Raw genomic sequence first — 13,015 nt, forward strand, 5'->3', positions numbered from 1 at the left:
CACACTGTCCATGTGTGTGAGTATGTGTGTGTGTGTGTGTGTGTGTGTGTGTGTTTATGTATGCTCTCACTGAGCTGATGTTCTCCTGGTTCCGTCGGACTCGCTCCATCTCAGGCGTATCCATGACGGCGGTGCCACGCCCCACTTCCTCTCTGTACTGGACCTGAGTAGAGCAGAGATCAATACTGAGGAACCAGCTGCAGCTTTAAATGAGCAGTACAACAGCTTTTTACAGCTCCACAATGTCGCTAATTAATGACAGTAATTTCATGATTTCTCAGTCAACTTGAGATTTCTGAACGCACAACAAAACACATTTTACAGTCTGAACTCACTCTCCTAATCTTTTGCCACTTTGATACATCAAAGGAATTTTAAATAATGCAAAAAACAACCAAAAAAAACAAACAAAAACCCCTGTCAGGGGTATTGAAATCTCACCCTACAAAGCATTAATATTACTTATCATTTATTATTATATTTTAATATTTCTGTACATGATTATTAAGTATATATAAGCTAATTTATGTGTTTACATACATCACTGATCTTCTTGGCATTCTCCCTGGCAAGGACGATCTCTGGCGTCTCAGTGACTGAAGACATCAGGCCTCTCATCAGCTTGGAGTCCCAGCAGTAGCGCAGCTGGAGGGCGACAGAGAGCTACTTTTAAAACACTGAGTCAGTGTGCATTAAAGGGAAACACAGGCCAGTTTACACGTAAAGACAATTAAGCTCTATTTGGACAGGACTAGAATTGTCTCTGAAGTGTGTGTTTGCTCACAGAGCTGATGTGTCTCTGGTTGGCTTTGACTCTCTCCATCTCAGGTGTCTCTGACACCAGACTGTAGTGTCCCTTCAGACGCTCTGCTTCGTCCTTATACTTCTTCTGCAAGGAGAAAAGGAACACATTAGAACCTGACCTTAAGACCCTCACTGTCCAATATACTTTTACGCTTCTTTGTTGTTTTTAAACAGTAATTTTTTTTTATACACACAGACCTGGCTGTAGACGTCTTTGAGGTAGGAGGCATGCAGCAGCTCAGGAGTGTCTGTAACTGTCCCATATGAGTTTTCTCTGAGCTGCTCCGTCTGCTTGTAGGACCTCTGTGACACACACACACACACACACACACACACACACACTTCATTTGTATGTTATGATGTAGTGGATACTCTACATTTCTTTACACACAACACTGTGGTTAATGTGTGGTCATGTTTAGGCACAAAAACCACTTGGTTATGGTTAGGGAAAAATATGTGTTTGCCTAAAATACTCGGTTTTGGGGATACAATACCCACTGGAAAAAAAACAATCACACGTTTGGTGGCTAAAAAGTCACTAGAAACGCAGCAATGCCTCGCTACAACACAAACAGTTTTGTTGTTTGTTGGTCTTGAACAGTAGTCTGCTGCTTGGCAGGTGTTCTACCTATAGGTGACACTCCCTCCACCTCCTGATGACAAAGTCAGCTCATCTCACTTTATTGATCCTTTGGGTGAAAATCCCACACTACCTCACAACAAATATGGTAAGAAACAAGCTGTAGCTTCAGGTCAAATTTTCAGTTCAGGACTTTAAATTGTAACAGAGAAATACACTGTGATATTACTACTTTCATGTGAATAATTAAGGATTTCTTCCACCACTGCCGGCCTCCTCTTTGTTGTTTTTAAAAAAGTATGTTACTTACACACACACACACACACACACACACACAAGCACACACACACAGACCTGGCTGTAGACGTCTTTGAGGTAGGAGGCGTGCAGCAATTCAGGAGTGTCTGTAACCGACCCATATGAGTTTTCTCTGAGCTGCTCCATCTGCTTGTAGGACCTCTGTGACACACACACACACACACACACAGTCACTTTATTTATTTGTGGCCATCACTTTTGTTGTTTCACTGTGTCATTCTAAATCAACCCAGTCGCCAGAAAAAGATTTGGCATTGTACGTTTCTGCAACTACAGCTACATTACATCTGTATGTTAGTATGTAGTGGATATGTTGAAATTTTCATTTTACGCTGTGATTTATGTCAGGTTAGGTTTAAGCCAAGCATGTCCAAAGTCTAGCCCAGGAGACAACTGTGGCCTGCAGACCAATTTTACCTGCTTTTTACTGAGAGGTGAAACAGTTGTGGTTGTGTCATTTGTATGTGGTTTTTCTTTTTTTGCAAATAACCCATATGATGCAGGGAGAGGCAGCTGACACAAATAGATGTGCAACATTTTAAAATCTACTGTATTTTAACCTCAACGTCTTTTCAGGTGCAAATCACCAAACATATTATTACTGGGTCAGACTGTGAGTTTACAGTCATGTCTTTATGTCTCTGATCTATAGCCTAGCCTATATGTTTTAAATCTTCCTATTTTTCAGTTGCTGCCTCCTGTGTTTTTCCCCCATCAGATTAAATCTGAACAAATATATTAATATAATGTAATGTATCTACAGCCTGATACACAGCCACTTTATCTTCATTAAGGACATGTAAGTCTGATAAATGATGAATAAATGGACAACACCGAATAAAACATTTTTATTAACTTTATGGTTAACTTATTTAACTTTATGGTTACCTTGTCTGGCCCCCATTCAAAAAACGTTTGGACACCCCTGGTTTAAGATCAAAAACTCTTGGTTATGGTTAGGAAAATATCATGTTTTGGCTTAAAATACCCAGGTCAGTCAGGACCATTTTAGTCGAAGAAAACTTTATTTCCATTTGTTGGTATGGCTCTGTTCTGGGGCCTTTCTGCCTTTCCTAGGACTACGCAGAAAGCCTAAGGTGAAGAGAGCACACCTTTCCACCCTTCCATGTGCCTACATGGAAAGCCTAAGGCAAAGAGAGCACATGTCTCTCCCCCTAAACATGCTTACATGGAAAGCCTTAAGGCAGAAAAAGCACACATCTCTGCCCTTCCACGTGCAAAAGGAAAGCCAGAGGCAGAGAGAGCAAACCTCCCTGCTCTTCCATGCGCCTTAATGGAAAGCTGCAGGGACAGCAGTGGCAAAGACTCCCCCGGGAGCAGAACAGAGCAGCATCAATGCCAAAGAGAAATGACACTGATAAGTCAGACACAACTGGTAAAGGAGGAGCTGGGGTGGAGGTTGGTTGCAAAGCGGCTTGCACCAACAGTAGGCAGGCCAGAGCAGTTTAAAAAGGGCGCCCTGAATGAGATTTGCCAGCTGGTTGCACAGAAAGGAATCATGTGATCTATCAGCTGACTCCCTGCCATCAATCAGCTGCTCCATTAGTTGATTGGGCTGTTTAAAATCAGCTGATGTAGCTAGGATGTGAGCTGAGCTTGACATTGTGTCATGTCTGAACTAACGCTATACTCAATATTTACATGCATACACAATACGATGTGGGCACCCTGCAGGAAAAACAGTGATAGGTCGCTACACCACCCTCTCCTCTACCTCCAGATGATAAAGTCAGCTCATATACTACATTATTTTAGAAACCTTGATATGATACATATGAAATGCACAAATGTAAAGTATTTGCAAACAGCAGGATTTTCTTCTGGTGACTGGGCTGCCTAAAGGCACTGATGTGTTTTTCACACCTTTGTGCTAATCCCAGTCTTCTGACATATTTTTTATATGTGGTGAAACTTAATACTATCACTGAAACATAAACAAGTTATTGAGAAAACAGTTGGCAAGACAAGCTAATGACTTGAGCTTTGACTCATTTAAACTATGAATAATAAAAGTCTCTAGCTGAAATGAAAATAAACTTTGACACAGTGGGTTACCTGGCTCTGGATCTCTGACGCTCTCTTGGCTCTCTGGATCTCGAGGACGTCAGCACTTAGCTCCATGCCTTTACCCACGATCTCCCTCTCTAAGTCCCTGCGGTACTCCTTCTGTAGATGGCAAACACACCAACAACACACATCAACACTCTAGGTAAAGTCGCAGCACTTGTACTTAGTAAGTGTCTGCTCTGTGTGTGTGTGTGTGTGTGTGTGTGTGTGTGTGTGTGTTTTACCTGGTTCAGTATCTGATTGGCTTTTTTAACCCTCAGTAGCTCAGGTGTTTCCTCCAGCCCGATGCCAGATAAGCCCCGCCCCTTCACTTCCTGCTCCAGGTCCTTCCTGTACTCCTTCTACACACACACACACACACACACACACACACACACAGAATGAAAAATATAAAAGATCATGTATCTTAAATTTTTCATCCTGATAAATGATCAGTTTAACTTTTTAATGCATTATGTTATGCATGAGATATCAAAGGCATTAAGACATCACAGAGCAGTGATACTTAGTAATTTTAACCTTTTTTCCTGTGAGATACATAACACTTTGACTTTTTACGTCCTCTGAAAATAAGTAAAATATGAGATACTTTCACTTTATAAGTCTTCTAAAACGTCATCAAAATAAGTAAAATACTGAATACTACAGATTCCTGTTTCAAACTGTTTAGAAAAAAAAAACTGTTTTTCAGTGCCATATTTCATTTCATCTATTTATTTGTTCTTGTGTGTGTGTGTTACCTCACTCAGCAGGCTGCTGGCATGGCAGGCTGTCAGGTATCCAGGTGTCTGGTCTACATCCACCAAAGCTTTCCCCTTTATCTGCTCCTCATAGTCCTTCCGATACGCTCTCTGAGGGAGAACAACATACAGACACACACACATTGTGGAGCAGGTTAACATCGAATAGACTGTAACTGCTGAAAGCACAATGAAATGCGCATCACTTGCAACCACAATCTACCCTGTCTAAAGGTCCGATTCACCAAAGATGTTGCTCTAATTATACTACAGCGCAAATACACCCAAAAAGTTTTGCAGATGAATACAATTTACCAATTGCATTTTTGTGGCAAAGTATGAATGTTGTCTTAGCTCCAAGAACACAGCAGAGCAACAACAGAGAGATTTAGAGATTTGTGTTTTGTTTTGTAACACTGAGAGGTTTTTGTGTTTTTGTTTCATGAAGTCTGTTTGTTTATAGTTTAATTTTTTTCACAGTGGTTGTCTTTATTAGTTAGTAATTAGTCAACATAATGGCCGGATAAAATGTTGCCATAATACATTTCTATAAACCGTGGACACCTGACATTTGTACGTTATTACACATTGGATATGTTGAAACTTCACAAATCTTTATGTTTCAGCAACACTGTGATCAATGAGTGTTTATGTTTAGGCACAAAAAAACCTTGGTTATGGTTAGAACAATACCTGCTTTTAGTGGCACTATCCTGGCAGGAAACGCAGTGATGTCTCAGTGAAAAACAATCACTTTTTGTGCCAATATCCCAGCTGGAAAACAGCCATAGGTTTCTGAAAAACACCCATATTTGGGGTCTAAAAAGTCACTGGAGAAAATAATCTTAGGCCTCTAAAGGACACCCCAGTTTGGTATTTGTTGTTCTTAAACAGTGGTCTGCAGCTTGGCAGCCTTCTCACCTAGGTGTCATCAATCAATCAATCAATCAATCAATCAATTTTATTTATAAAGCCCAATATCACATATCACAATTTGCCTCAGAGGGCTTTACAGCATACGACATCCCTCTGTCCTTAGGACCCTCACAGCGAATAAGGAAAAACTCCCCCCAAAAAACCTTTAACGCCATCCACCATCCCTTCCACCTCCTAATGACAAAACCAGCTCATATACTACATCACTCATTTTCTGTATTGTATTGGATGTTTGCAGTAACGTACAATGCCAGAATTTTTTTCTGGCAACTGGGTTCAGTTACTACAACTCAATCAGCATCTACTGAACTCCATACATATGTCTGATTTCTCTCCTGGTGTTCAGTGAGTATTGTGAAGATAAAGAAATGCACACTCTTTGAATGTTAGCATCTTCTAGACACTCAAGTGTCAGCAGTTTGTATCAGAGGGCCGAGCTGAAGAAAGTGTTTTACCTCGCTTTGCATCATCTGTGCTTCTTTAGACACTTTGTAGGTCTGAGTATCTCCAAACTCCATCTGAGAGCGACCTTTGTTCCTCTCATACTCCTCTCTGTACTTCACCTGAAGCAACAAACATTCATTCATTTACTGATGAACAGTGAGAACATCAGCAGCAAGAGAGGAAGAGGCTACATTAGTGTGTGTACACTGACCTGACTGTGCAGCACTGCATTCTCCTTATGGTGGAGCTGTTCAGCTGTGTCCAGAGCTGTATGATACAGAGCCTTTGTCTGCTCGTACTTCTTCTTGTACTCCACCTGAACACACACACACACACACACACACACACATATATATTTGTACTTTAAAACCTGTGAGGACCATCCGTACTATGTAGTGAAGCAGGTAAAGGATGGGGTCGTACGTTGCTCTGCAGCTTGCTGGCGTGTAGGACGTGCTCCAGCTGCAGGAGGTTGGGCATGTCTGAAGAACCCTCAGGTTTGTGGCTCTGGTTGGTCTTATACTTCACCTGGAGAACAGAACAAGTGTCCATGTTAGTGCTAAAGATTCTCAGATGATTTTAAAATGATTAATTAAGGGGTAACATATCACTCTATTCCTGGAATTTCTTGCCATTAAAGGTTTGATTTTAAAATCTAAAATGATGTGTAACACATCCTCTTAAAAGCACTCTCTTTGAGGGGAATAAGACCCAATACAAAACATACAAAGCATCAACTGCATAAAGCCAGGGGGCTTTGAGTGTTATTTTGGTGGTTGGAGGAGGAGGAGGGGCATAGTAAGGGTCATCTACTGCACTTGATGTCCCTCCTGTTAAATGCTGCTCTGCAATCGTCCCTGTTGTTGTGATTCAACCAGTAAACTGCCATATCAGCTTAAAAATAAGTTGGAACATACGACTGCAAGTGAAAAGTTGATCAAGGTTACTGCAAAAAGGAGCAGTGAGTAAGATATAGAGGCATCAAGCAGTGAGGTCGCAGACTGCAACAAACTGAGTACCCCTTCCTTTATCTCAGAACCCATTGGCTATCATTCTGACGCTATTTTATATGCAGTTATATTCTGCATTTATACACAGATACATAGAGATGGACAACCTACAGGAAAGTAAGCACATATCTGATTTAGAAAATTAAGAAAAAGCTAAATCATCGTCAGATGATAGCCTATGGGTTCAAGGACTGCATTTCAGCCAATGCGTTCCACCTCTTTTGCTCTTAATATGTACTGTTTCTCTAGATACAACCAAAGCCTGCTCAAACATAATTGGCTGGTGGTCTTTAGGTAACATAAAAATGAAAAAGGCCCTCTCCAGAGCCAGTGTTTGGTTCGTCTGTTCTGTAAAAACGTGGCAGTGCAACATGGTGATCTCTGTGGACGAGGACCCACTCCCTGTGTAGATAGGATACTATCGGTTGGACAAAACAAGCAACCTGCAGCCTCATTTTGGCCTTTAGGGAAGTGTTGCCACATTTCCATGAAACACTTTTGGTACAGTACTCTTAAAAACCCATAAATGACCCGTGCAGTGTCCGAAATGACCTTTTTGACTCACTGGCGAAGGGAGGCGGTAAATGGAAAAAGTCCATCGGCCAAGCATATTTTTTAGCAACCACAATAATAAATTGCATTTCTGTGTCATATATATACATGTGTTTCAGAACATTTCATTGAGATAATAAGGTATCATGTTGAAGAAAAACCTAAAGAAGAGGGCAAAGCAAAATTTGAATAAAAATTATTGTAATATATCAGCTATATAACAACTCATCACCACAACATCAGCATGTGAATAAGTTCCCTCTGGTAAGCAGTGATGCAGTGTATATGCCTGGGGCTTTTATTGTGAAAGGGAAGACCAGAAGAAGTAAAGCTGTAATGCAATGCTGCTGATAATGTGTCTAGTCTTTTTTGCTCCTGCTCCATCCCGCTTTTGCTGTATTTCCTCTTCACCAATGATGGAGAGGAACGCCTCCACTTTGCTGATCAATGGACTGCAGTGTTTCTAGCTCAACCCTTTGGTACTGGATTAGTGTGCTAGCTACCACACCAGAGGGGTGATGAAAAATACAGATCGAATGGACTGGGTCTATTGCTATCATTAAAAGGTTTTGACAATGGAAACGCAAAAATACCCATTCTAACTTGTAACAAACGGAACTGAACTGACTGCCTCATGGAAACAAAGCTTGTGATGAACATTTTTACTATTTTCTGACATTGTATTGACCAACACATTAATTGGGAAGATAATTGTCAGCTTGAACAATAATAGTTGCAGCCCTCATTTACATACAATTCAGACACATAGCTACACATGTGCTCAAAAGTCTCAGGATCCTGAAATGGTATTTGTGGACAGGGAATGGTGGCACACGTTGGTGACAATTCCCTGATATTCAACTGCTGATATTCAGACATAATCACAGTTATTCACTGTGTCATGTTAGTGATGGTCTTTCCTATCTTGAAGAAGCTGTACTGTGTGTTTTGGAGCATGTCTACCTGACTGACAGCCAATCACACTGAGGCATAGTGACTGCCTTCTGCTCACTCCTCCATCTTTGCTAAAATTAGGACTTCCTGGCTCCAGAGGTGGCAAACAGTAAAGCCATCCTTCAGCCTTTAAGACACCACAAAACACTTTTCAGCCTTCCTCGCTGATGTGGTGCCAAAATCTGTCCCAGATCGAGCCACTTTAGCCAAAAACCTGCATTCAGAAAGCAGCCTGTGCATCACGATGCTGAAAGTCTGAAAGCAGCTCAGAGTGAACGTGCAGCGTTCCTGAACACCAGGCAGCGTTCAGCACAACAAGCTGTTACATAACGCTGTGAAGTGGAAAGGTCTCTTTTCTGTGGTTGTGTGGGCAAAACTAAAACCGAACCATGGCTGCATCTGTGTGAGTGTGTGTGTGTGAGTGTGTGTGTGTGTGTGTGTGTGTGTGTGTGTGTGTGTGTGTGCGCAGTACATCAGTTGCTTGTTCATCTTTGTACACTTACATTTATCTGTGTATATGTAACTACATGTTTGTGTATAAATTTGTGTGACGTGTGTGTGGGTGTCCATTGTGTGTGCGTGCATGTGTGTGTGTGTGTAACCTCTTCAACTTCTCCAGCTCTCATCCTACAATCCCTCTCCATTTGCCTTACAAAGGTTGCCATGGTTACACCCACACAACAGACTCGAGTTTTAGAGTGCGAGTCAAAGTGAATCAGACACACACACACACACACACACACACACACACACACACACACACACACAGAGTGTTACTCTTACTTATTCTGATGTTTGAAAGTGAAATACGTCTTCAGGTGAACTGGAGGAAACAAATCTGATTATTGTGATGAGTTCTGTTAAATCATACTAACAGATCTGTCATGTGGAAGACACACTTGGGATGATTACATAGAATCTCAGTGATATCATTTGGTGTAAATAACAAAGTGTTGCTGCTTCACCACAGAAAATCATCTCAGTGTTTCTAACTGAATCTCTGTGGATCCGTCCTGTTTGTCAGTTTCTGACCCGCCTGCTTCAACTGAACGTGGCAAATCAAAACCTTTAGGTGAAAACAAATGGCCTCTTAAAGGGACAGTTCAAGTTTTCTAAAGTGAGGCTGTATGCAATTCTTGTCCATAGTGTTTTACAGACATTAGATGGTGGTCAGTGTGCTCCCTGTTTGGAGAACATTTTCACCACTTTACCTTGCCAGTAGATAGCTCTTTTTTCAGCACTACATTTTCTCAACCATAGAAATTCAACATATTGCTACACAAAAGGTTAGGCTGTAAAAATAGTCCTTATATAGGCTCCACTTAGACTGATATTGATTCTTTTAGGTAGGACTTTTTTTAAGTGGCTAAAATACGTTTTGCTTTTAGCCCTTAGCCACAGTAATGCACTGCTGAGCTTCTGGGGTGCCTGTCTATTTCTTCAAACAGGGAGCATGTCGACTGCCATTTATTGTAGGTAACATTCTGACTATAGATAATTAGCTCATACACCACACTTAAAAAATCTGAACCATACCTTTAAGCATCTAAGCAACAAGATGAATCTCACCTGCAGCTCCAGAGACAAATCTAACTCACTAACATCATTTGTCTGAGCCATGTCCACAGCATAACATAAGCTAATCCAGTGAAAATGACTGGTTCTACATGATGTTACACACAAACAACAAAGTATGTTTACCCCTCTCTTCTAACCATCACATGCACATTCAACTGTTAAAACTCTTTTTTCTTATATTTATTGTCTTTATTTTGTTTGTCAGAGGACACTAATGTGTGAGACCAAAGGGATCAGTTGATCAATTTCCATATTGTACTATGATTATAATAATAATAATAATAATAATAATAAACAGACTTATGAAAGTGAAGTTCAAGTAAATTAATGATTGCATGAGCAAACGTTAATATTTCATTGGTTGCCTTTTTTTAATCAGCGTTTTGAGTTCACAGAAATTGAAAAATCTGCAGACCAAAGCCTGCATTATGAAATACCGAAGATTCGCTGAACTTCAAACCATATGAGACAGATCACATGACTGTGTGATTTACTCACCTGACTGGCCAGAGCAGCAGCAGCTTGTGTGTGTTTGAAGGAGAGACACTCCAGCGGGTTGTAACAAGGCCTCTGGCCCTTTAAGTTTCTGTCAAAGCTTTCCTTATACTTCACCTGCAGCAAGGACAGAAACAGAATGCTTTCTTATCATCTGCCCAATGCATGCGTGTGTGTGTGTGTGTGTGTGTGTGTGTTACCTGGCTGGCCAATTTTGAAACCTCCTTGGCGTGCTGGATGTCGGTTCTTGCCAAAAGAGAACCGTCACTGTAAACTGGCTGCTTGGTGGTACTCTTATAAGCAACCTGAGGAAATCACACACACACACACACACACACACACACACACAACAATATATATGGTAACTGCAGGCATGCTCTTACTGACTAATTTCTCTGTTTAAAGGAATACTTCATCCAAAAAATGACCATTTGTAAATCAGTTAGTGATATTGTGTTCATTAAATAAAAAAACCTTAGTATTGGAGTCGGACCTTGAAGAGAACTTTCAGTTCAGCTTTAAATACTGAGCATATGACTGGATAAATGAGACATGGATTATACTGCACGAGTTGTGTCTGATTTTGTGAATGGATGTTTTAATCCCCAATCCCCATTTACTCAATTAATCGGTGTGTTCATCAAATTCCGTGGAGGCACGCAAGAAATACAATTTTTTCTTGACTGATTTACAAATACTAATTTTGTGGGTAAAGTATTCCTTTAAAAGGGCGTTTAAACTAGGACTCGTCAACTGGTCTAAAAGAAGGAAAACAATCAGAAATCAGTCAAAGTTAAGCACAATGTAAAGGTCCAGTGTGTAAAATGGGGGGAGATTTAGTGGCATCTCGTGGTGAGGACTGCAAATTACAACCAGCTGAAATTTCTCCTGGTTAGAATTCCTTTAGGGTTCGTTGTTCAGGATGCTGCTTGTCATGGAGGGGCTTAGAGTGGCTGAAGCAGAAATGTGAATGACCGGTGTTCAGTTTGTCTGTTCTGGGCTACTGTAGAAACATGATGGTGCAACACAGCAATCTCCGTGGATGAGGACCTGCTCTCTATGTAGATATAAACAGCTTATTCTAAGGTAACAAAAACACAATGATTCTTATTTTCAGGTCATTATACACTAAAGAAAACATACTTATTAAATGATATCCATTTCTGCTAATATATCCCCCTGAACTCTACACAGTGGACCTTTAATTTATAAGGTTGAACAAGTGTTGCTGTATTTCAAATGTTGCTAAAATGTGTGGCACTTTACACCATGCATTTCAGTACAAACCTCACAAAGTTTAATACAAAACATGACAACAATCTCGCATTTTGGTGCTGTTAGCATTAACGGATGCTTTTTTTTTTAATAAGGCAACATTTGACAAGAAAGATGACATTTCAGTACAGGTTTTGTCAGTACGAAATTTAAAGGTGTACATTAATAAAATTCTAATAATTTTATTAATAACTTTGAGTGACTTTTATTTTTGATGTTGACTTGTGAGTGTAGCAACATTTCATTGACCAGTCAACTAATCATACACATCCCTAAACAGCGCATTTGCTAACATATAACACACACACACACACACACACACACACAAACGCGCACTCATACTGATGATTAAAGGATGCACAAACACTAAAATGCATTTAAGAACACACACACTCTCACAAATAATTAAAAACAGACAAAACTGGACACACATTCTACTATCTTAAAAGCTTTAAGCAAGATTATAGGCACACACACACACAAATGCACACGCACACCTTGCAGGACACTCTTACATAACAACACTTGAGTGTTAACAGCAGAACGTTTTCTATAATTAATCAGCGGCTCCGCTCAGAATCCAGCTGGTAAATGGGACGGTTGTTGTCATGGAAGTTAATGTTGGATAGGACGTAGTTACATATTCACACACACACACACACACACAGACTCACGTCGCTGGCCAGTTTAGCAGCGTTCGTGGCACTGACGATGTCAGGTCTGTCTGCCGCTGAGCTATAGTGATGGAGCTCCTCTTTGCCTTTTCTGTAGCTGACCTGAGACCAGCAGAGACAGTCATGAAACAGAAAACACATTAAACAGGACAGGCTTAACACACAGTGGCTAGGAACTACATGAAAAAACAGATAAAAAGAGAGGCAACTGTGGGTTATATGACAAATATTCACAAAAGGACATCAGCTGATTTCCTTGGACGTATCAGTGTCAGGAACTAAAAGTATGTCCACATCACAGAGTGTATAAAAAAGTGGTCTCTTGGTATGAAAAATAAAGCCAATGCACAGGTGTGTTAAACCTGCATTCTTTCTAATGGCCAGCAGGGGGCCGCTCCACTGGTTGCAAAAAGAAGTATGATTGTATGGCCTCTAGTTTCGCAGATCGGGCGAGGCGGAGGCGCGCACCTGTGCTTCACCAGCTGGGTGTGGCCAGGCGGATTTTTCAAGTTTGGCACACTGTGCGCCTGGCGCAGCTACTCCTCTTTCCCACCTCTGTCCCTC

The 13,015-nt window shown here is 40.8% G+C and overlaps 1 protein-coding gene across 16 annotated transcripts in view; it reads right to left on the reverse strand.

The window, feature by feature from the left end:
• The window catches only part of nebl (nebulette), a 186,106-nt gene that overhangs the window by 14,713 nt on the left and 158,378 nt on the right, over window positions 1-13,015 (reverse strand). For 11 of the 16 annotated variants that reach the window (XM_049566096.1, XM_049566094.1, XM_049566102.1 and 8 more), the window contains 14 exons: window positions 12,452-12,553; window positions 10,703-10,807; window positions 10,506-10,619; window positions 6,337-6,441; window positions 6,125-6,229; window positions 5,925-6,032; window positions 4,534-4,644; window positions 4,018-4,134; window positions 3,782-3,892; window positions 1,742-1,846; window positions 1,003-1,107; window positions 785-889; window positions 541-645; window positions 71-163 (listed from right to left, as the gene is read on the reverse strand). The exons of 2 other annotated variants lie outside the window; for them this stretch is intronic. In XM_049566096.1, coding sequence (XP_049422053.1) covers window positions 71-163; window positions 541-645; window positions 785-889; window positions 1,003-1,107; window positions 1,742-1,846; window positions 3,782-3,892; window positions 4,018-4,134; window positions 4,534-4,644; window positions 5,925-6,032; window positions 6,125-6,229; window positions 6,337-6,441; window positions 10,506-10,619; window positions 10,703-10,807; window positions 12,452-12,553 — 1,491 coding nt within the window. The remainder of the gene's footprint in view (window positions 1-70; window positions 164-540; window positions 646-784; window positions 890-1,002; window positions 1,108-1,741; window positions 1,847-3,781; window positions 3,893-4,017; window positions 4,135-4,533; window positions 4,645-5,924; window positions 6,033-6,124; window positions 6,230-6,336; window positions 6,442-10,505; window positions 10,620-10,702; window positions 10,808-12,451; window positions 12,554-13,015) is intronic. 3 more of the 16 variants (XM_049566092.1, XM_049566091.1, XM_049566097.1) reach the window with 3 other exon arrangements.

The sequence above is a fragment of the Epinephelus fuscoguttatus genome, linkage group LG21 (genome assembly GCF_011397635.1).
Source record: "Epinephelus fuscoguttatus linkage group LG21, E.fuscoguttatus.final_Chr_v1".
NCBI classification, from domain to species: Eukaryota; Metazoa; Chordata; class Actinopteri; order Perciformes; family Serranidae; genus Epinephelus; species Epinephelus fuscoguttatus.